General features: G+C 46.8%; 2 protein-coding genes and 1 pseudogene across 2 annotated transcripts; all 3 read left to right on the forward strand.

Moving 5' to 3' along the window:
• The first annotated feature begins 653 nt into the window (after positions 1-653).
• Positions 654-4,292, forward strand: LOC139838821 (disease resistance protein RGA5-like; annotated as a pseudogene).
• Positions 4,293-19,900: 15,608 nt separating this feature from the next.
• Positions 19,901-21,636, forward strand: LOC139838822 (secreted RxLR effector protein 161-like). Its single transcript, XM_071828845.1, has 3 exons — positions 19,901-19,971; positions 20,730-20,871; positions 21,223-21,636. The coding sequence occupies exons 1-3, from the start codon at positions 19,901-19,903 to the stop codon at positions 21,634-21,636; spliced, it is 627 nt and encodes a 208-aa protein (XP_071684946.1).
• A 1,189-nt stretch (positions 21,637-22,825) lies between these two features.
• On the forward strand, positions 22,826-23,521 carry LOC127291716 (uncharacterized). Its single transcript, XM_051321029.2, has one exon. It carries the CDS (start codon positions 22,910-22,912, stop codon positions 23,246-23,248), a length of 339 nt encoding a protein of 112 aa, XP_051176989.2. The 5' UTR covers positions 22,826-22,909; the 3' UTR covers positions 23,249-23,521.
• Positions 23,522-24,539: the final 1,018 nt, after the last annotated feature.

The raw sequence follows: 24,539 nt of genomic DNA on the forward strand, positions 1-24,539 counted from the left end.
TTTTTATTACTTTTAAGGCTGTTTCTACTGTTGTTCATGATTATTAATAGATCAACGAATTTTTTCTAAAATGTAAAAGGAAATAAATAAAAGCTTTACTAATGGCCGCGCGAGAACCCATTTTCTGTTTCTAAACTCTACACATCCGTGTTACTAATAATGGTAATGGACATTGGTTTTCGGTGGTCAACAATGCCGGCTCCACTGGACCGATTCCTATACGAGGCCGACCCGATTGCCCAACAGCATCGATTTTTTAGGTCGGGCCAATGGCCCGACAGGTTGAGCAGGCCCATTCCCGTATTCAGATGGACCTAGTAAAACCACAAAAGGCAAAGGAAAATGATTAGATCCCTCCGGGGATCGCGCGTTGGCGTCCTCCGCCTACTGCTCCTGGCGATGACACGCGTTTGTGGGACCCACAGGTGAGCTGCCTTATCTCTCAAAAAAAAAGGTGAGCTGCCTTATCTCTTCCCAGCCCCACATCTCTCCCATCCCCCTCTATCCTTTTTCCTGTCACAACCATGGAGAAAAAATTCCATGCATGGCCACCAGCCGCCTCCACTTCTCCCAGCCACGCGCCACCGTCGCCTAGTTGTGTGCCGCACCTCGATCCCCGGCGTGCCTCACGCCCAGGCATTGCTCTCCCTACGATGCGCCGCCTCCGCCGCTGCCGCATCGCAGCTCCTCCGCCGCCCATGACCGTGCTGCTCCTCCGGCATCTCCACGACTCCATGCCGCTCCTTCGCCGCCCCCACGACCCCGTGTTGTTTCTCCGCCGCCACGCCTACAGCCACCACGAGCACGGCGCCACCGACCCAGCGAGGCCGTGCACCGCCACTGCGACACGTACCGTTTCCGGCACGAGGCAGCCAGTCCCCTGCTCATCCCACAGCTGCCGCATCGTCGCCGGCCGCTCCCATCCGTTCCTCCTCTTCCTTCGGGGCGGAGCTGCAAATGTTGCAGGGCGAAGCTGCATGTCGAGTCTCCGAGTACTACCAATGAAGAGCGCGGGTGCTACCATCGGTCAACGCCGGTGCTGCAATGAGCAAGCGGCAGTGCTGCAAGGACCTCGCCAGAGATCACAGAAAAAATGCTACAACAATGCTATGATAGTATAATTTTGTTGCTTCAATTGTTTCGCAGTTCTGCTACTTTTGTATAATTTATTTGCTACGAGGTCTCTGGCGATGTCTCCAACGAGGTCGGTTTTTGCTACAATAGAACAAAACACTGCAATGCTACAATAATATAATTGTTTTGCTACAATTGTTCTGCTGTTTTGCTTGTTTAGTACAATTTTTTTTTGTTGCGAGGACTCCGGCGAGGTCTCCAGCGAAGTGCGGTGCCAATTCTCATTACTTTTTGGAAGTTATTACTTATGCAGTTTATCCCGTATCGAAGAGTACCGCACAACTAGATTTTAATTTCGTATAGACCCAAATAAGAATTGTAAAAGTGTCTGCATGTTGTACAATTTTTTTTGTCAAATTAAGATTTAGTTTGTGATTGGCTAACTCCAGCGTTGATTTCCAATCATGGTTATGTCTCAGTAAATTTTGCAAGGTATATATTGAATTACAAGAAATCAGTGTCATACACTTAGGAACTACACTAGTTAAGTACATTGAGAATAAGCATTGTTGAGGTTTCATGCCATGTTCAAGTTTTCAATCTGAATTTCCTTATTATGATTGGCATCATCAACTAATTGTGTAGGTATCTCATCATCATTGATGATGTCTGGTCTACACAAGTATGGAACATTATCAATTGTGTTTTTCCAGAAAATAATTGTTCTAGCAGAATTATAGCTACTACACGCATCATTTTTTTTCGATCAAGGAGCATAGCCCCAGCCTCTGCATCCAAAGGATGCACACAACTTTCTTCTTTATTAAATTATTCGCAATGCCTTACAAGGGGAATACAAAGATCAACTCGAAGCCTCCTTCCTAGCGACAACTCGCTATACCTACGATGAAGGGGGGACCATGAACAAGGGCATACTCCCTGACGGTACACCAACACACATCATCCAAAAAGCAAAACCCTGAGGGTGTGCCATTGCACACGTCGCAGAGTTCGCAACCGCCATCTATCTCGAACCCATCTCCAAGCGAGATCAACGCATTGACCGTGCCAGGCCTGCCGTCGATGTCACCATAACACCAAACAGCTCCACCATCCTGTCCGCGTCCAGCAGTCCTCGCCCGTCTTCGATACCCCGCAGCTCCACGCCGCTAAGAATCATCGACAACAACGTGGTAGATGAACACCACTCCACCAAAAACCACCTCCATCCAGCCGCTGCTCCAAAAACGATGCCCCAAGAGGTAGCACGACGCAAGGAGCGCCGTCATCGTCCGATCCTGGCTGGATCTAGGGTTTCCCCCAGAGCAGCACGAGTGAGTTCCCGCGGACTGCGACGACGATGCCTTCAAGAAGGAAACGACGCATAACGCCGCCATCGCCCGCCAATCTTGACACGGTTTTCACCGACAGCCGCGAGTCCCCAACTCGGCGAGAGCAAACGGAGAGGCTAACAAAGATGATGCCTTCGCAGGGGAACGACGCCAATAGCCGCCGCCATCATCTGCCAAGAACGAAGTCAAGGCGCGGTTTTCACCGGTGGCCCCTTCGCCGCTAGCTCGTCGTCGACTAGATCTTCATCGCCGGGGTAGAGGGATCTCATGATCCGCCACCCCAGCTACCAGCCGACCTCCTCCGGCGAAGAAGAAGGCCGCCTCCACCGTCGAACCCAAGGCTGCTGCCCCGGGCGACCTCGTACCGCGGGAGAAGCCCAAGATCATCGCCCCGCACCGGTGAGAGGCGAAGGGGATGGCACTGTCCGCCACCACCAGCCACCACCGGCGCGCCGCCGATGGGAGGCGGGGAGGCCGCAGCACAGACTCTGGCCACCGTCCCCGTCCATCCATGCGGGAGGCAGGGGGCCGCCGTCCTCCATCCCCGTCCGACCTGCCTAGCCATCCGGGAGGCGGGAGGGCCGCCGCCGCCGCGTCGTGAGAGGCTCCCTGGCCGCCGTCCCCGCCGCGTCACGAGGGAAAGCCGCTGCCACCGCCACGCCCCGCGGTCTTTGCCCGGCGGCGCCTAGGGTTTGGTGGTCGGGAGGGGGTGGGGTCGGGAGGGGGTTTGGGCCCTGGCAGAAGGTGGCAAAGTCATGTTGTCCAAGTGTTGATGACCGCATGTATGAAATGGAAGGCCTAAGTGTTCTTGACTCAAGAAGATTGTTTTTGGAAAGAATATTTGGGTCAAGTGACTCTTGTCCTCCTATGCTAAAAGAAGTTTCAAATGAAATCCTAAAAAAGTGTGCAGGCCTGCCATTGGCAATTATTAGTATATCTGGTTTATTATCAAACCGCCCTGCTACCAAGGATGAATAGGAGAAGATCAAAAGATCAATTGGTTACGCATTGGAAAAAAAACAGAGTCTGGAGGGAATGAATAACATACTATCCCTTAGCTATAATGATTTGCCACCTAATCTCAAGACATGTTTGTTGTATTTAAGTGGATTCCCTGAGGATTATGTGATCGTAAGGGAGTGGTTGGTGAGACGATGGATAGCAGAAGGATTTATTTCTGAAGCTCGTGGACAAAGTCAACATGAGGTTGCCGAGAGCTACTTTTATGAGCTTATCAACAAAAGTATTGTCCAACCAGTGGACATTGGGTATGATGGTAAGGTTGAGGCATGTCGTGTCCATGACATGATGCTTGAAATCCTCATTTCAAAATCGGTTGAAGATAATTTTGTCACCGTGGTAGGTGGAGGCCAGACAAGTTTGGCCGATCGGCATAGTTTTATCCGGCAACTATCAGTTCAGTATCTTGACAAGGAGTTGGCATCTGCATTGGAAAATGAAGATCTAAGCCATGTTCGATCTTTGACAGTAACATCATCTGTTTGCATGAGACACTTTCCTAGTCTTGTTAAATTTGAAGCTTTACGGGTCTTGGACTTCGAAGGTTGCCAGGATGTGAAGGAAAATGATATGAATAATATGGACAAGTTATTGCAACTAAAGTACCTCAGCCTTAGGGGCACAAACATATCAAAGCAACAATCAAAGATTGAGATGCTAAAGGATCTAGAGACCCTAGATATTAAGAAGACATCCATTGTAGAGCTTCCGGCTGGAGTTGTTCTGCTCACTAAGCTGCGACATCTACTCCTTGCACAATGTTGTAAGGTACCTAACGGGATCGGGTATATGAGAAGCTTACGGGTGATCTCATATTTTCAAATTACTGAGAGTTCTTTGTGTTAGGACAATATGCTTGTTGTATTACCAGGGGGCCAAATGCCACAATATATAGTACATGTACAGGCACAAATATGCAGGAAGCCCCCTAACATATGGGGAAACTACAATATACAGATATATACTCTAACACCCCCCCCTCAAACTCATGGTGGATCCACAACACTGAGTTTGGAGAGTAAGAAGTCATGCTGCGCTCGAGTTTGTGCTTTTGTAAAGAAATCCGCCAACTGCAAATCTGAAGGCACATAATGACGCGCAACAACCTCATCCTGCACCTGAGCACGTGTATAAAAAGCATCAACACCAATATGCTTGGTCAGCTCATGCTTGACCGGATCACGTGCAATACTGATAGCACCTGTACTGTCAGACAAAAGTGGAGTGGGTGTCGTAACAGAGACCCCAAAATCTGCAAGCAACCACCATAACCAGGTCACCTCAGCAATCAACAAAGCCATAGCCCGCAACTCAGCCTCAACACTCGAATGGGAAACCGCTACTTGTTTCTTCGTCTTCCAAGCAACAAGCGAACCACCAAGAAACACACAGTAAGCAGAAAGTGAATGATGATCCGTAGGATCACTCACCCACGTAGCATCCGAGTAGCACTGGTGCTGGAGAGAGCTGGAACTAGGAAAGAAAATGCGACGAGTGATCGTGCCACGAAGATAACGAAGAACACGGAGGAGATGACTATAGTGAACGGTGGTAGGAGCTGAGACAAACTGACTCAGAATATGAACATGATAAGAAATATCAGGACGAGTGACAGCAAGATAAACAAGACTCCCAACAAGATGGCGATAACGTGTGGGATCAGGAAGAGGGTCACCATCAGTAGGACGAAGCTTAACATTAAGCTCCATAGGAGTATCAACCGTGCGCTCATCCCCAAGAGCAGCACGAGCAAGAAGATCCTGAATGTACTTTTCCTGAGAGATAGAAAAGCCATCAGAAGTGGAGGAAACCTCAATCCCAAGAAAATAGCGAAGAGGACCAAGATCAGTCATAAGAAATTGATCTCGAAGACGAGCCTTGACAAAGGCAATATACTCAGGATCATCACCAGTAATGATCATATCATCAACATAGAGAAGAAGAAGAGTGCGTCCACGAGGAGAATTGTGAACAAAAAGTGCTGGATCATGAAAACTAGGAGAGAAACCAGCAGCAGTCACCACAGAGGCAAAGCGCTCAAACCAGGCACGAGGGGCCTGTTTCAGACCATAGAGAGAACATCGAAGACGACAAACCATCCCATCGGGAACAGAATACCCAGGAGGAGGCTGCATGTAAACCTCCTCACTCAACTCACCATTAAGAAAAGCGTTCTGAACATCAAGCTGGGACACAGACCAGCGTCGAACAGAAGCAACAGCAAGAAGAGTACGCACAGTGGTCATATGAGCCACAGGGGCAAAAGTCTCATCATAGTCACGGCCGTGCTCCTGCTGAAAGCCACGAGCCACAAGACGCGCTTTATAGCGCTCAAGAGATCCATCAGAGCGGGTCTTAATTTTATAGACCCACTTACACGTGATAGGACGAACACCAGAAGGGGGAGAAACAAGATCCCAGGTGCCAGTGCGCTCAAGCGCAGCAATCTCCTCAGCCATGGCAAGCTGCCATTCAGGATGACGCTCGGCATCCCGATACGAAGTCAGCTCGGAGACGACAGAGAGACCATACTGACTAGGAGAGTAACGGTCTGGAGCACGACGCTGATGAACAGGTGATACGTCTCCAACGTATCTATAATTTCCGATGTTCCATGCTTGTTTTATGACAATACCAACATGTTTTGTTCACACTTTATATCATTTTTATGCGTTTTCCGGAACTAACCTATTGACGAGATGCCGAGAGGCCGATTCTTTGTTTCTGCTGTTTTTGGTTCCAGAAAGGCTGTTCGGGCAATATTCTCGGAATTGGACGAAATCAACGCCAAACCTCCTATTTTTCCCGGAAGGCTCCAGAACACCGAAGGAGAGTCGGAGGAGTGCCATGGGGGCCCCACACCCTAGGGTGGCGCGGCCCAAGGGGGGGGCGCGCCCCCCTATGGTCTGGGCAGCCCAGGCCCCCTCCGACTCCGACTCTTCGCCTATTTAAGTCGTCGTGACCTAAAACCTCGACACCAATTGACGAAACTCCAGAAAGACTCCAGGGGCGTCGCCGCCATCGCGAAACTCCAATTCGGGGGACAGAACTCTCTGTTCCGGCACCCTGCCGGACGGGGAATTGCCCCCGGAGCCATCTCCACCGCCGTCTTCACCGCCATCTTCACCGCCATCGCTGCCCCCATGATGAGGAGGGAGTAATTCACCCCTGAGGCTGAGGGCTTCGCTGTAGCTATGTGGTTCATCTCTCTCCCATGTACCTCAATACAATAATCTCATGAGCTGCTTTACATGATTGAGATTCATATGAGTTTTGTATCACAATTTATCTATGTGCTACTCTAGTGATGTTATTAAAGTAGTTCTATTCCTCCTACACGTGTGTAAAGGTGACTAGTGTGTGCACCGTGTGGTTCTTGTCGTAGGCTATGATCATGATCTCTTGTAGATTGCGGAGTTAATTATCATTATGATGGTATTGATGTGATCTATCTGGTTATGTTGATCTATCTTGCACTATAAGGTTACTTAAATATGAACAAATTGTGGAGCTTGTTAACTCCGGCATTGAGGGTTCGTGTAATCCTACGCAATGCGTTCATCATCCAACAAAAGTGTAGAGTATGCATTTATCTATTCTGTTATGTGATCAATATTGAGAGTGTCCACTAGTGAAAGTGAAATCCCTAGGCCTTGTTCCTAAATACTGCTATCGCTGCTTGTTCTTGTTTCTTGTTTTACTGTGTTACTACTGCTGCAATACTACCACCATCAACTACACGCCAGCAAGCTATTTTCTGGCACCGTTGCTACTGCTCATACTTATTCATACCACATGTATTTCACTATCTCTTCGCCGAACTAGTGCACCTATTAGGTGTGTTGGGGACACAAGAGACTTCTTGCTTTGTGGTTGCAGGGTTGCATGAGAGGGATATCTTTGACCTCTTCCTCCCTGAGTTCGATAAACCTTGGGTGATCCACTTAAGGGAAAACTTGCTGCTGTTCTACAAACCTCTGCTCTTGGAGGCCCAACACTTGTCTGAGGAAAGGAGGGGGAACGTAGACATCAAGCTATTTTCTGGCGCCGTTGCCGGGGAGGAAAGGTAAAAGGCACTCATACTCCGGTTCCAGGTAAAGTACTTTTCTGGCGCCATTGTGTTTGTGCTCGAAGCTATTTCCTTTAGATCCTGCAATTGCAACTTTTTGTTTCTTGTTTACACTAGTTAGGCATAATGGAAAACAACAAAAAAATTGGTGAGCTTTTTAATCTTTTTCCTGATTTAGAATTGTTTGATGCGAAAATTAAAAAACCTATGGAACCTTATTTGCATGCTAGTAGCGATGTTATTAGTATGAATGCAATTACTGCTAATGCTATGAAGAAGTCTAAGCTTGGGGAAGCTAGTTTTTGTGGTCTTTTTAGCTTCCCATCTTTAGGGGAGAAAATTTGTTCTGATAATGCTTTATCTCCCATATGCGATAACTCTAATAATGCTTCTGATATTTTAAATCCACCTGCTGAAAGTATTCCGTATAAAATACCCATGAAAATTATTGAACGTGTTATGGACAACCACTATAATGGGGATGGAACTGTCCATCCTAGAGATCATTTACTGTTTTTGCACGAATTATGTGGGTTATTTAAGTGTGCAGGTATCTCTATGGATGAAGTGAGGAAGAAGCTATTCTCTGTTTATTTGTCTGGTAAAGCAGCATTGGTATAAATTGTTGGAGAATAGGCATTCTCTTGGTTGGGAGGAAATTGCATCTCTCTTTTATTCTAAATTTTATCCTCCGCATGAAGTGCATATTGATAGGAATTATATTTATAACTTTTATCCTCGTGATGGAGAGAGTATTTCTCAAGCGTGGGGAGATTGAAATCACTAATGCTCAAATGTCCCATTCATGAGCTCCCCCGTAATGTTATTGTTAACAATTTTTATGCGAGGCTTTCAGGACAACACAAGGACTATCTGGACGCGTGTTCGGAGGGATCTTTCACAAGCAAGGAGGTTGAAGCTAGGTGGGACCTCCTTGATCGGATTGAGGACAACGCTGAAGGATGGGAGAACAATGAAGGTAAAGAGTCAGGTATAAATTATGATTATGAATGCATTGAAGCTTTTATGGATACCGATAAATTTCGAAATATGAGTGCTACTTATGGTCTTGACTCTCAAGTTGCTGCAAATCTTTATAAAGCCTTTGCTTCTCATTTCGAATTGCCTAAAAATAATTTTGATAAGTATCATGAACCTTTTAAAGAGGCTTGCATGAAGAATGAAATTGTTGTTAATTATTGCAATAAGCATGCTCAAACTCCTAAGAATGCTATTTCCTATAAGCATGTTAATTTTTGTGGAATACATAGACCTTGTGGAATTAATCAAATCAAAGATGAATATTGTATCCATCATGCTAATGAAAAAACTAGAAAGTGGTTTAGGGCTCTAGATGATCTTGGTAAAAAAGTTTGTGCCCTCTATCCTTTTATTTGTGAAGTTTGCCATGAAGTGGGTCATTTTAATTTTCAATGCTCCTCCAGTGATATATTGAACCCAATGAGTGCTGCAAATTTGTATTGTGATGATGAAATTACTCCTAATCAGCATGATGAACTTACTTTATTTTTGGGGTGTGAAGAATTGTCGAGAAAAATCTCTTTGTTACATATGAGTGATCTTGATATTGATGATGTCCTGCATGGGTGTTTTTCTTATTGCATTGATAATAGCCATACAAATACTTACATACAAAATATTTTAGAAGATGACACCTTGCCAAAATATGATAGGACTGCTGTGTGTTTTCAACTAATTAATGAAAAGGAGGGATTCTCCCAAGTTTCTTCTATTGTTTAGAAAGTAAATCAGGTTATGCGGACAAGCCACCCTTCAAGCCTCTTCCTCCTAAAGAAGGGAACGAGGAGAAGGAGGAGAAGAAGAAGAAGGGAACGAAGAAGAAGAAGAAGAAGAAGAAGAAGAAGAAGAAGAAGAAGAAGAAGAAGAAGAAGGGGAATAAAAAGAAAGAGGTAACATCATATCCCCGCGTATATGAGATAACAATAGGTAACCGTAAGTATGTTGCTCCTAATGATTATTGTGATAATGAATCTGAATATGATGATCTTCCTATGCCCTTTACATACATTAGCAATCATGATTTGAATGAGCACACTACTTTTGATATTGCAAATCTGGAAACTAATTCTGAAAATGATGATGATAATAATTGCCATAGTGTCGTACTATCCATGCTTCCTCCCATAATGATATAGAAAGCTCTAAGCTTGGGGAAGAGGTGTTTGCAAATCCTTTAGCTACTGGTCATTATGTTCTTGATACATCTCCTTCTAATAACAATAATGGTGTGGACACAGATAAACCGATTGTGAAGGATAACTATTCTATTTCTTATGATGACACTATGCCTCCGATCTCTAATGATTATTATAAAGAATGCTATGATATAGGTTCTAACTATCCTTATGAAACTTGTCATAGTCATGATTGGATTACCAAAAACAATCCCCTTAATAGGCAACTTGTTTACCATGTTCAAATTCTTGATAATAATCTTGCTCCAATTACTATTAATGAGAATAACTCTTCTTATGCCAAATTTAATGATACTTCTATGCATATGAACCATGATAAGAATGTTTTAAGTGATGGGTATATTGTGGATTTCATCAATGATGCTACTGAAAGTTATTATGAGAGAGGGAAATATGGTTATATGCATCTTAATAATATTAAGTTTCCCCTCTTTATGTTGAGAATCTTTAAGTTACTCGTGTTTTATCCTCTTATGCTTGTCACTTTGTTCTTCATGAATTCATTTGTGTACAAGATTCCTCTTCATAGGAAGCATGTTAGACTTAAATTTGTTTTGAATTTGCCTCTTGAAGCTCTCTCTTGCTTCAAATACTATTTCCCGCGAATGGATTATTAAAACTGCTGAGCCCATCTTAATGGCTATAAAGAAAGAACTTCTTGGGAGATAACCCATGTGTTATTTTGCTACAGTACTTTGTTTTATATTTGTGTCTTGGAAGTTGTTTACTACTGTAGCAACCTCTCCTTATCTTAGTTTTGTGTTTTGTTGTGCCAAGTGAAGCCTCTAATCGAAGGTTGATACTAGATTTGGATTTCTGCGCAGAAACAGATTTCTATCTGTCACGAATCTGGGATTTTCTCTCTGTAGAAAAATCAGAAAAATATGTCAATTTACGTGCGTGTTCCTCAGATATGTACGCAACTTTCGTTAGTTTTGAGTTTTCTGATCTGAGCAACGGAAGTATTTATTAGAAATTCGTCTTTACGGACTGTTCTGTTTTGACAGATTCTGCCTTTTATTTCGCATTGCCTCTTTTGCTATGTGGGATGGATTTCTTTGTTCCATTAAACTCCAGTAGCTTTGGGCAATGTCCAGAAGTGTTAAGAATGATTGTGTCACCTCTGAACATGTGAGTTTTTGATTATGTACTAACCCCTCTAATGAAGTTTATGAGAAGTTTGGTGTGAAGGAAGTTTTCAAGGGTCAAGAGAGGAGGATGATATGCTATGATCAAGAAGAGTGAAAGCTCTAAGCTTGGGGATGCCGCGGTGGTTCACCCGTGCATATTCTAAGAAGTTTCAAGCGTCTAAGCTTGGGGTTGCCCAAGGCATCCCCTTCTTCATCGACAAATTATCGTGTCCCTTCTCTTGAAACTATATTTTTATTCGGTCACATCTTATGTGCTTTACTTGGAGCGTCTGTATGTTTCTTGTTTTTGTTTTTGTTTGAATAAATGCTTGTGTGGGAGAGGGACACGCTCCGCTGGTTCGTATGAACACATGTGTTCTTAGCTCATAATATTCATGGCGAAGGTTGAAACTGCTTCGTTAATTGTTATATGGTTGGAATTGGAAAATGCTACATGTAGTAATTGCTATAATGTCTTGGGTAATGTGATACTTGGCAATTGTTGTGCTCTTGTTTAAGCTCTTGCATCATATACTTTGCACCTATTAGTGAAGAAATACATAGAGCTTGTTAAAATTTGGTTTGCATGAGTGGTTTCTCTAGAGTCTAGATATTTTCTAGTAAAGATGTTTGAACAACAAGGAAGACGATGTATAGTCTTATAATGCTTGTAATATGTCTTTTATGTGAGTTTTGCTGTACCGGTTTATACTTGTGTTTGCTTCAAACAACCTTGCTAGCCTAAGCCTTGTATCGAGAGGGAATACTTCTCATGCATCCAAAATCCTTGAGCCAACCACTATGCCATTTGTGTCCACCATACCTACCTACTATGTGGTATTTCCTGCCATTCCAAAGTAAATTGCTTGAGTGCTACCTTTAAACAATTCAAAATGTATCACCTCTGATTTGTGTCAATGTTTTATAGCTCATGAGGAAGTATGTGGTGTTTAGCTTTCAACCTTGTCATTTACTTTTGACGGACTCTCATATGGACTAGTGGCACATCCGCTTATCCAATAATTTTGCAAAAAGAGCTGGCAATGGGATTCCAAGTCCCAAATTAATTAACAAAAATAGACACTCCTCCATGGTATGTGATTGTTGGACGGCACCCGAAGGATTCGGTTAGCCATGGCTTGTGTAAGCAAAGGTTGGGAGGAGTGTCATCATAATAAAACTAAAATAAAAAGGCACTCCTTCATGGTATGAGATTGTTGGCAGGCACCCGAGGATTCGGTTAGCCATGGTTTGTGAAAGAAAGGTTGGAAGGAGTGCCACCCAAAAATAAAATAATTCATGGGAGCCGCTCTTGGAAGTCCGGTTGGCGAGGTAGTTAGTGTACCCATTACCATTCGTTGACAATAACAAACACCTCTCAAAACTTTACTTTTTATGCTCTCTATATGTTTTCAAAACCAAAGCTCTAGCACAAATATAGCAATCGATGCTTTCCTCTTTGAAGGACCATTCTTGTTGAGTCAGTTCACCTATTTCTCTCCACCTCAAGAAGCAAACATTTGTGTGAACTGTGCATTGATTCTTACATACTTGCTTATTGCATTTGTTATATTGCTCTGCATTGACAACTATCTATGAGATATACATGTTACAAGTTGAAAGCAACCGCTGAAACTTAATCTTCCATTGTGTTGCTTCAATACCTTTACTAAGAATTTATTGCTTTATGAGTAACTCTTATGCAAGACTTGTTGATGCTTGTCTCGAAAGTACTATTCATGAAAAGTCTTTGCTATATGATTCAATTGTTTACTCATTGCATTTACATTGTTTCGAATCGCTGCATTCATCTCATATGCTTTACAATGGTATGATTAAGATTATGTTGGTAGCATGTCACCTCAGAAATTATCTTTTATCGTTTACCTACTCGAGGACGAGTAGGAACTAAGCTTGGGGATGCTGATACGTCTCCAACGTATCTATAATTTCCGATGTTCCATGCTTGTTTTATGACAATACCAACATGTTTTGTTCACACTTTATATCATTTTTATGCGTTTTTCCGGAACTAACCTATTGACGAGATGCCGAGAGGCCAGTTGCTGTTTTCTGCTGTTTTTGGTTCCAGAAAGGCTGTTCGGGCAATATTCTCGGAATTGGACGAAATCAACGCCAAACCTCCTATTTTTCCCGGAAGGCTCCAGAACACCGAAGGAGAGTCGGAGGAGTGCCATGGGGGCCCCACACCCTAGGGTGGCGCGGCCCAAGGGGGGGGCGCGCCCCCCTATGGTCTGGGCAGCCCAGGCCCCCTCCGACTCCGACTCTTCGCCTATTTAAGTCGTCGTGACCTAAAACCTCGACACCAATTGACGAAACTCCAGAAAGACTCCAGGGGCGTCGCCGCCATCGCGAAACTCCAATTCGGGGGACAGAACTCTGTTCCGGCACCTGCCGGACGGGGAATTGCCCCGGAGCCATCTCCACCGCCGTCTTCACCGCCATCTTCACCGCCATCGCTGCCCCCATGATGAGGAGGGAGTAATTCACCCCTGAGGCTGAGGGCTTCGCTGTAGCTATGTGGTTCATCTCTCTCCCATGTACCTCAATACAATAATCTCATGAGCTGCTTTACATGATTGAGATTCATATGAGTTTTGTATCACAATTTATCTATGTGCTACTCTAGTGATGCTATTAAAGTAGTTCTATTCCTCCTGCACGTGTGTAAAGGTGACTAGTGTGTGCACCGTGTGGTTCTTGTCGTAGGCTATGATCATGATCTCTTGTAGATTGCGGAGTTAATTATCATTATGATGGTATTGATGTGATCTATCTGGTTATGTTGATCTATCTTGCACTATAAGGTTACTTAAATATGAACAAATTGTGGAGCTTGTTAACTCCGGCATTGAGGGTTCGTGTAATCCTACGCAATGCGTTCATCATCCAACAAAAGTGTAGAGTATGCATTTATCTATTCTGTTATGTGATCAATATTGAGAGTGTCCACTAGTGAAAGTGAAATCCCTAGGCCTTGTTCCTAAATACTGCTATCGCTGCTTGTTTCTTGTTTCTTTGTGTTACTCTTTGCTGCAATACTACCACCATCAACTACACGCCAGCAAGCTATTTTCTGGCACCGTTGCTACTGCTCATACTTATTCATACCACCTGTATTTCACTATCTCTTCGCCGAACTAGTGCACCTATTAGGTGTGTTGGGGACACAAGAGACTTCTTGCTTTGTGGTTGCAGGGTTGCATGAGAGGGATATCTTTGACCTCTTCCTCCCTGAGTTCGATAAACCTTGGGTGATCCACTTAAGGGAAAACTTGCTGCTGTTCTACAAACCTCTGCTCTTGGAGGCCCAACACTGTCTACAGGAAAGGAGGGGGAACGTAGACATCAACAGGCCGTGAAGAGGGAAGCTCATCGGCGGAAGACGACTCATCAGAAGAAGAGGAAGAAGGAACAGCAGAGGAAAGGTCCGAAGGCGGAGAACATGGAGAACTAGGGGAACTAGACGGAGGAGAGGATGGCGCCGAAATCGAAGGGGGCACATCAGAACTAAGAGGTGGAGGAGAAGGGACAGCGGGAGGTGCATCAGGAAAAAGAAGAAAAGAGATATCATCCACCGGGTAAGTACCAGAGGTGGGGCGAGGATAGAAGGGACGCGTCTCATCAAACGTGACATCACGAGAGATGCGCATCCGACGACCAACGGGGTCCCAACAGCGATAGCCCTTATGCTCATCACAGTATCCGAGAAAAACACACTCAACAGACTGAGCGGTCAGTTTGGTGCGTTCACGAGGAGGGAGAAGGACATAGCAAACGCAACCAAATAAACGAAGAGTCGAGTAGTCTGGAGAGCTACCAGAGAGACGCTCGAGAGGAATGCCACCTTGAAGGTCAGCAGAAGGCTGAATGTTAATGAGGTAAGTCGACGTAGCGATAGCCTCAGCTCAGAAATGCGGCGGAAGAGAGGAAGCAATCATCATAGCACGGGTAGTCTTAAGAATATGACTATGCTTACGCTCGGCGACACCATTTTGAGCATGGGCGCCGGGACACGAGAACTGAGTGAGGGTGCCCTGCTCAGCAAGGACACCACGCAGGTGCTGGGAGATATACTCTCCTGCAGAATCAGCACGAAACACACGAATATGCGTGGAATACTGAGTACGAACCATGGCCGCAAAACGCTGATAAATAGAGAACACCTCACTACGATAGTGCATAAAAAATAACCAGGTGTACCGTGAAAAATCATCAATAAACAAAATATAGTATCGATGGCCCCCCTTCGAAGGAAAGGGAGCCGGACCCCAAACATCTGAATGAACTAAATCAAAAGGTCACTGAGATACAGACACACTAGTAGGATAGGGAAGCTGAATCTGTTTACCTAACCTACAACCCTGATACGAATGTAAAGACACATCTCCTGAGACAGACCCCAGAAGACCACGACGAACTAATGACGATAAACGGAAGCCACAAAGGTGACCCAGCCGATGATGCCACTGCTGAAAAGAACCAGTGACGGAAGCAGCAACCGCAGGAGAACTGGCAGATGAAGAGTCAGCAAAAGGAACGCGAAGCCAGTCTAACTCCCATAACCCCGGGGACTCAAGGCTGCGAGGGCCAGCTCCAACCAGGGCCTGTGTATGGTGGTCCTGAACAGCACAAGAGTCAGCGTCAAGAATGACGTGACAGCCAGAATCAGTAAGCTGACTGGCAGAAAACAGGTTCATCTTAAGACTAGGAACATGAGAAACATCAGGAACAGAGAAAGAGAAAGTAGAAAGGGTGCCTCGACTGAAAACAGGAAGAGAGGTACCATCAGCCGTGAGAACACGGACAACAAAATTTGAGAGCGAAGAGCAGAAAGAATAGAAGACGCAGAAGTCATATGAAAAGAAGCTCCAGAATCCAGATACCACGGGGATGACGTACCTGACTGTGTAGAAGGTGGTGGTCGCGCGGTGCCAGAAGAGCTAGGCACAGAACCAGTACCCGATGAGGAAGAGCCTGTAGCAGCGAGAAGACCATGAAGACCACGGATAATGTCCTGATCAGACAGTGCAACAGCAGAAGATCCTAAAGAACCAGCCTGTCGATGAGCATGGTACCGCTGACATAAGCTGTGATCCCTCTTCCAGCAGCTAGAGACATGGTGGCCAGACCTGCCACAGTAGGTGCAGGGAGTTGATGTCATACCACGAGGCTGCTGAGGCTGACTCTGGCCCTGGACCGGAGGAGTAGAGAGTATCGGCGGTACTGGAGACAGCAACGAAGCCGGTGGCATAGGAGGACCACGAGCAGACAGCACAGGAGGGCCACGAGCAGCAAGTACAGAGGGAACCTCAAGAAGACCAGCACCACGAAGACGGGTCTCCTCAGCACGAAGCTCAGCCAGTACCTCAGAGAGCGGAACACGATCACGGGTAAGCAGCTGTGCACGACGCGGCTCAAACTCCTTGCGGAGCCGCGACAAGAACTCAAAAACGCGCTGAAACTCCAGATCCGCGCGCACAATCAGACAGCAGGGACAGGTGGCACACACAGCTGTACGAAAAGAATCAACCTGACGCCAAATAGCAGCACTCTGAGTATAGAACTCATCAATAGTGGAATCACCCTGCTGAAGAGCATGCTCCTGACGCACCACAGACAGGTAAAGAGCATCCCCAGACGGCTGATAGCGCTGACGAAGAAAAGCCCACTGAGCAGCAGCAGTGGGAAGACCCATGAACTCAGCAGCATACTGAGGCAGAACACTGGAAGTGAGAACAGCAGCAGCACGAGCATCCTCATCTATCCACTGAGTGTAGTCAGTCAGATCCAGCCGATACGTCGCAACATCAGTAGAATGCTCATGGACCTTCCGGTCATAATCAGCCAGAGCAGTATCATCAGCACTCTGGGCTGCATCCTTGACCGCCTGAGTAGCATCGGGGGCAAGGGCAACGGACGTCGGTGCAGTAGGCGTCGTAGGAGCAACGGGGCGCGGCGGACAGGAGACCTCACCAGAAAGCACACCCCAAAGACGAAGACCGCGCATGTGAACGCGCATGAAGGCAACGAAATCAGGATAATTCGCGCCATCAAAAATCACCGGGCAGCGAGGAATCGCAACATTGCCCGACGAGGAAGACATATCTTTTTTTTTATCTCTTTTTTTCGGAATCAACTCAGATCGGGATCACACCCGATCGAAAAATTGACTGCGGGACGAGGCAGCCAGGGACGAAGTCGGCGGCGGACGGCGGGCGGGGAGGGCAGCCGGGGGAGGGCATCCGGCGGTGGACGGCGGGCGGCTGGCGGCGGCGGAGGCGCGTGGACGGCGGGCAGCCGGGGCAGGAACGAGCCGGGGCGGAGAGGGCCGGTGGTGGAGAGGGCCGGGGCGGAGGAGGAGGGCCGGCGGCGGCCGGAGGAGGAGGAGGAGGGCCGGCGGCGGCGGCGGATGGCGGCCGGAGGAGAGACGGCCGGGAGACGGCGGCCGGAACAAGCGGCAACGGCGGCCGTACGGACTAGAGGACCAATTTTTGCTCTGATATCATATTATGGCAATATGCTTATTGTATTACCAGGGGGCCAAAGGCCACAATATATAGTACATGTACAGGCGCAAATATGCAGGAAGCCCCCTAACATATGAGGAAACTACAATATACAGATATATACTCTAACACTTTGGATGTAGTGGAGGAGCTCCTGTAACCTGACCACATTAAACAAACTCCATTTTTGGTTGGATTGTGGAGACGAGTACAAGAGGCACGAGAAGATACTAATCTCCTCACTACGCAAACTTAGCAAACTCCAGAATTTATCTGTAAGTAGGGATAATGGTTCAGTGAGCTTTATAGATTCGTTGTCTCCTCCACCATCTTGCTTCCAAATATTCCGTATGTTCGGTCTAATATATATTTAGCGAACATTCCAAAGTGGATTTCTCGGGGATTCACAAGCCTTGCTATTGTGAACATTAATTTAACTGAATTAAGTGAGGAAGCTATGCACACTCTTGGTGAGCTCCCATCCTTAGTTATTCTAGACTTGTTCTTGTATACAAGACCAAAGGAAAAGCTTTCCGGATTGGACTATTCCCATGTCTGAAGAGGTTTGGTCTCTTTACTAGGGATGGGGCATATATAACGTTCATGAAAGGGATTATGCCGAAGCTTGAGGAACTTAGGGGGTGTTTGTTTGGTCTTTTGGCTTCGGCTTTTGGAAGCCAAAAATCAAAAATCTTAACTTTTGGCTTCCGAAAGCCAAAAGCCAAAAAGCACCTATTTAGGTGCTTTTTGGCTTCCAAAAGCCGAAGCCAAAAGCCCAAACAAACACCCCCTATCTGTCATTGGACGTATCAGTGGCAGAACCTTATGGCTTTTATTTAGGCATTGAGCATCTCCCATGTCTGATAGTAATAGAAGTAATAAATGACAGCAAGAGTGCCACACCTTCAGAATCCAAGGCTGCGGCAGATGTGATCAATAACGAAGCAGGTGCCCATCCCAACCATCCTAATGCTCTTATCATGGTAACGAGGAAGGTACGGCCTGGCCCTCCAGTGGACAATCATTAAAATGGTCATCCTTCCGGATAAAAAATTTCTAAGTTGTAAGAGGTACTCAAAACATCAACCTGTTGTTTTATCCTTCAAATTAAATACGTAATCTCTAGTTTGTCCAATCCTGCTGAATGCTTGTCAAATTCACATGCTCTAACATTTAGTTTTACTGATCCAGGATAATGTTCTAGCTAAGCTTGCTTGGAAGCAACATCATACTGAAAGAGGTCAAACCAAAATTTGAAACCAACCCGGCAATCAAATCCACGCCGCCGGGTCACCCTCGCCCAAGGGCTCCCCTGCCGCTGCCGTCGCTGGCCTCCTCCGCGGCGGTGGCGGCATCCCCCGCTGCCAAAGGTGGTTTGGGGGGGGGGCTTGTTTCTCGGTGGAAGGCCGTCCCGTGGGGGCGTCGGCGGCCGGGATTGGGGATGGCGAGTCGGCGGGCTCGGGTCAAGGTGGTGGCGGCGGCTGCTCGCCGGCATCTCCGGCGTGGTGGCGAGGGCGGAGGTCGAGCTCAGGGCGGGGCTGCGGGGAGGATTCTGTGATGGGCGTTTCCGTCCAGATCTGCAGCGGCTGGAGCTCGCCGGCGTTCGGAGGCCAGTGCGGTGGCCCTGGCCAGTGGCGGCCCTCCCAGGGGCGTGTTGGAGTGGCGCGGAAGAGCTCGTGGTGGTGGTCCATGGCTGCAGTTCCGTTGATGGTGTGGGTACCTGGTGCTGCGGGAGGTTGGGGTGGCCGTGAGGGGCGCGGTGGTGCTTCTGCCGGCGCCCGGAGGTCGGCCGGCGGTGCAGCCCAGGGCTGGGGCGGGTGTGGCGGCCGTGGTGGAGATGGTGGTTGAGGGATGGGAGGTGGTCTGGCCAGAAGCACGAAGCAGGATGGCGTGATACGTTCCGGGCTAATGCCTTGTCCTCGGTGGCTGGCCGGCCGGCAGCTGGCCGAGGCCGGCGATGACGATGGCTTTGGGCGCCGCTTCCTTCTTGAAGGCATCGCCGAGGTGATGTTTTTCATCCTGTCTGGGAAAGCTCCGGGGTAATCCCTAGATCCGCCGTGATCGGTCGATGGCGGCGCTCTTGTGTCGTCTTCCCTCTTGAGGGCATCGATTTGGAGCTGCTTTGGTCGGAGGGACCCGTGGAAGATGGTTTGTGTTGGCGTCGTGGGCTGCGTGGCAACGATGACAATGGTGAGCGGATCGGAGTTGCGGCATGTCCTTCGTCACCCCTGCCGTGATGGTGAAGTCGGAGCTGCGAGGCGACTTGTGGCAACGATGCCACTTGATTGGTGCTTGCGTCGGTGCAAGGCGTGCAACTTTCTCCTATGAAGGTCACGGTTGAAGTCGGAGCTGCCTCCTCCTCGACGTGCTTGGGGGTCGACTGTTTGGCATAGGCTCACATTGGCTCCAGTGTCGTTCGCGGCGAGGGTCTCGGTGGCGGTCGTCTAAGGTGAAGTCGGAATCGCTGGCTCGTGGAGGAGTGACGACGATGACGCTCGATGACATCCTCATCGATGGTCTTTCTTCTCGATGGCGTGTATGCTCCGTGTGGGTAGCCAGGTTGGTCGGGGTGTCCAGTGTGTTGTTGGTTTTCGCCCGATTTTCTCCTAAAAATTGGGCACTTTCTTCTTAATTAATGGATGAGGCAAAGCTTTTGCCTCCGTTTAAAAAAAAACATACTGAAAGAGGTCTGAAGCTGCTGTTTCTTGCCCTTCGAGACAAGAAGATGGAAAACAGAAGTTGAAACAGGTTCACCTCCACAAAGAGTGAACTCATTTGCTCCATGCTACATTTAATTGTGTTCGATATGATTGTCTCTATTCTTTACCTTTGGCGATTAAAACTCAAGCTTTGTTTGCACTGGGATACCATGGATTATGTTTCCGTTGAACAACTTGTATTGCTATTCGGTTGTTTGCTATTGTAAATCTCTGCTCACATATGGGTTCGTTTCTGCTGAACACTTTCCCGCTGAATTGTAATGTTGTTTCTCAGTTGCTACTTGCTACATGCACCGTGTTTGATTGTTTCTGTTATTTACCTCCGGTGATTTAAGCATCAAGCATTGTTTTCATTTGGAGACAATGTTTTGTATTTTCGTTATGAGGACCAGTTTTGGTTGTTTACTCCGGTAATATCTACTCGCATTTGCGAATGCTTCCGCTGAATAAACTTGCTGGTGGAATTGTAATATTGATTCTCGCTCGCTTGATTGGTAGTGCAAACGGAAATAATTCACTTTTTCCTTCTACACATCATTGCTCGTCTTCACTGTGAGTTCAAACTAAAGACTTGGGCGCACTGCACTTTTTCCTTAGCGTCAACGTCCGGCGTACGCGCACCCGATTTTTCCTCCCGCAAGAGAAGTATGCTGAGGAGCTTCTTGATCGAGCTGCAATGTCTAATTGCAAGGATGCCGCCACGCATGTTGACACCAAGCCCAAGCTCTCCGCCACCAAGGTTTTTTTCTCGGTAGGCAAAAAATATCGGTGGGTACCGGTATTTCGTTCGGTATACCGGCCAAATACCGGCCGAGATTTGCCAAACCAACTCACTATTTTGTTCAAAATTTATATAAAAAATTTAAATTTGACCAAATTATTTAAATACCGGCGAATTTCGTTCGGTATTTCTTTTTCTCGGTGGTAACCGGTAAAACCGGTTTTCGCCGATATCTCGAAAATTCCGGCCGAGAAAAAAAACACTGTCCGCCACAGAGGGTACACTCGTCACCGATGCCACACATTACCGCAGCATTGCCGGCGCTGTTAGTACCTGACACGCCTGGACATTTCTTATGCGCTTGGACAGATATGCCTACATATGCATGCACCACGAGATTGCCATTGGGTGCTCGTCAAACGCCTTCTTCGGTACATCCGCGGCATTACGGTGGATGGTCTCGCCATTAAGGCCTCCACCAACCTCGAGCTCGCCGCATACTCTGACGTCGACTGGGCTGGTTGTCCAGAAACACAGCGTTCCACCTCGGGCTTCTGCATCTATCTTGGTGACAGTCTCGTGTCCTGGTCTTCCAAACGCCAGGCCACTGTCTCTCATTCTAGCGCCGAAGCTGAGTACTGGTCCTTGGCCAACACCGTGGCAGAACGCTGCTGGCTTCCACAGTTGGTTGGGGAGCTTTTCTGTGTCATCGACAAGGCTACTATTGTCTTCTGTGGCAATGTTTCGGCGGTCTGCTTATCGGCGAATCCAGTTCATCATTGACGGACTAAGCATATCGAGTTGGATATCCACTTCGTACGAGAGAAGGTTGCTCTTGGTCAGTTTCATGTCGTGCATGTTCCTACTACCTCACAGCTTGCAGACATCATGACAAAGGGGCTTCTGACTGCGTCGTTCGAGTCTTTTCGGTCCAGCCTCGGCATCATCTCCAACGATGCTTCGACTGCTGGGGATGTAAACGGAAATAATGCTCTCTGTTTGTTATCTTACCAAACCTTCCTAAACTAGCCAACCGACCAAAATCTTGTTTTGATTGTGTCTTGGGTAAGGGGTAGAGCTAGGGTTTAGAGGTGTGGTTTGCCCCTTTGTAATGTGTATATATACACCACAATATGATGAATACAATTGTGTTGCATATTCTCTCTTCCTTCAGGTAGATCTATATGGCTAAGCATTTAATTTAGATGGCCATTGTTGCTGAAACAGTTTAGATGGCTGAAACAGTTTGTCAGAAAAGCATGCTGCAGCTAGTGGTGATACTCCGGCTGCAGGACGCCGATCCACGGCCGCTCGCCTGTCAACAGCCTACACTGTCTATGTCTGAAACTCTGAATACATGAACAAGATAGACACCTAACGTTGAAAGCGTACCAGTTTAGTTCAGTTATCCATCAGTCAAGACGGACACAATTCAACGGTCAATTTCGTTCAGGATTCCCAAAAATTTGCAGGGTCTCTAGCGTTTTTTTCTCCCTTTTTGCTGGCTTCCTGGGATTTATGAGTGACCGTGATTCACATACTTGCTGGTGAATCAACAAGACCATTATAAACCAAGATTGTAGTGACATAATAGTTACTTTCGTTGTCATCACGTGCCGACCGAGGCAAACAAGACCATTTTTGCAAACGAAGAGAAGGATCAGATGTTTCTGCGGAAATAATTCTTCCCGGACGAATACGAATGCGACGGAGACGCACCCTGTGCCATCAGAGGCCCGACACCTCTTCGTCCTAGGCTAGTCGGCAGCCACCTGCCTGCCCACTCATGCGAGCACACGTCGCGCCCTGCTGCGGCGATTCGTCAATCTTGTTAACGTATCTCAAACTCATCTAACCACCCCACTTTATGAGCTAGTCGGCAGTCACCTGCCCATCCACTCATTAGATCACACGTGGTGCTCTGTCCACCCTCGAACGGCCTATAAATAGTGCCTCGTGCTGCACTTGCTTTACACAACCCACCTGCTTCACACAACAAGGCAAGTAAACATCAGTGCTAATTAATAGATTTTCCGAGTGACAAGTTCAGCGCAAGATGGAGCACCAGGGTCACGGCGCCGGGGAGAAGAAGGGTGTCATGGAGAACATCAAGGAGAAGCTCCCCGGTGGCCACACTGACCACCAGCAGACCACTGGCACCTACGGGCAGCAGGGACACACCGGAGTGACCGGCACGGGGACGCACGGCACCGGCGAGAAGAAGGGCGTCATGGAGAACGTCATGGAGAAGCTCCCCGGTGGCCACACTGACCACCAGCAGACCACTGGAATCACCGCTGGAACCACTGGCACCGGGACACACGGCACCGACGGCACCGGTGAGAAGAAGGGCATCATGGACAAGATCAAGGACAAGCTGCCTGGACAGCACTAAGCGCGGTCAGCCCGCCCCCGCTACCTTTGCAGAATAATAAGATGTCGAACTTCCACCGTATATACGTTAATTGAGTCTAGTTCACCTAGCTCACTTGGTCGTTGGAGGAGCGAATTCATCTACGTTTTAAGCTTTCACGGACAACAGTGTGTGTGAATTTTCGTTTGTTTACAGTTTGCAGACTTTGATGTGCAAATTTCCTTATGGTTCAACCCGTGTATAGCCATATATGGCATCTAATATTTATATACAAGCGAAATGTTATGTTTGCAAGTCTGCTCTTATCAACTTGATGCATCACCCACTTCTTTTTACCTGCCAAGTAATTGTTGCAGTATTCTCAGACTAATTACTTCCACGCAAAAAATAAAAGAAGCAATCAAGGATGACAATGATGATCAACGACTGAAGATGACCATGAAGAGGAGGAAGCTGCAATCGTTGGCACTATGGTGAACAAGGGCGGAGGCAAGCACAGACAAGGCTGAGCCACCAGAATGGTCAGCGTCATCATAACCCTATCGTCTATCGAGAGTGCAAGACACACAACATGCATGCACACTCCCTTCAAGTGGCCGTACATAGACCTCCCCATCAACCAATTTCGCGAGGATCAGATCGACCTACAGCTGCGGAAATGCAAATTTGGCAGCACCGTGACCTACCGGTCAAATATCCACCATTGAAAAACATCATGATGCGTGCACGGTGCACCTCCTAGTGTACCGTTAGTTACTTATCAGGTTACAAGCAGTATTGCAACTGAATCGTGAAGTCTATGTATTCCGTAGCGCTAATCACGAAGCGAAACAGATGGTAGATACTTGACCTGCAGATCACCGCTAGAAAAATTGCTTTACCTACAGCTGCACCAATTTTACCTTTGTCTGCGCAGGCAAAATATTTCTAGATCCCTTCCTCACTCTCCGCCCTGTCTTGCAAAATATTTTTCCTTGGGAATATTTAACAAAATTTTGGTCAATCAACTGGTTACAACGTAAAACTAGAAATAGTGCAAGTTAGTTTGGGTAGATCAATTGCAGAAAATATGAACATTGTTGACCTCAAAACACAGGGTTGCACTTAATTATTAATTTCTAGTCACCGATACATGCACCTGGGCTTGACTCAAATGTTATTTGTCGAACTAAAATATTATCTCACGAAATGTTAATCGTGCTCGTTGATTAAAAGATAGAATATAAAACTTTAACAATCAATATTAGTTTCCAAGTCGATGGAACAGTGATGTTTATAGAGAGAACATATAATTTCACATGATTGAACTGGA

The sequence above is a fragment of the Lolium perenne genome, chromosome 4, assembly GCF_019359855.2.
Source record: "Lolium perenne isolate Kyuss_39 chromosome 4, Kyuss_2.0, whole genome shotgun sequence".
Lineage (NCBI taxonomy): Eukaryota > Viridiplantae > Streptophyta > Magnoliopsida > Poales > Poaceae > Lolium > Lolium perenne.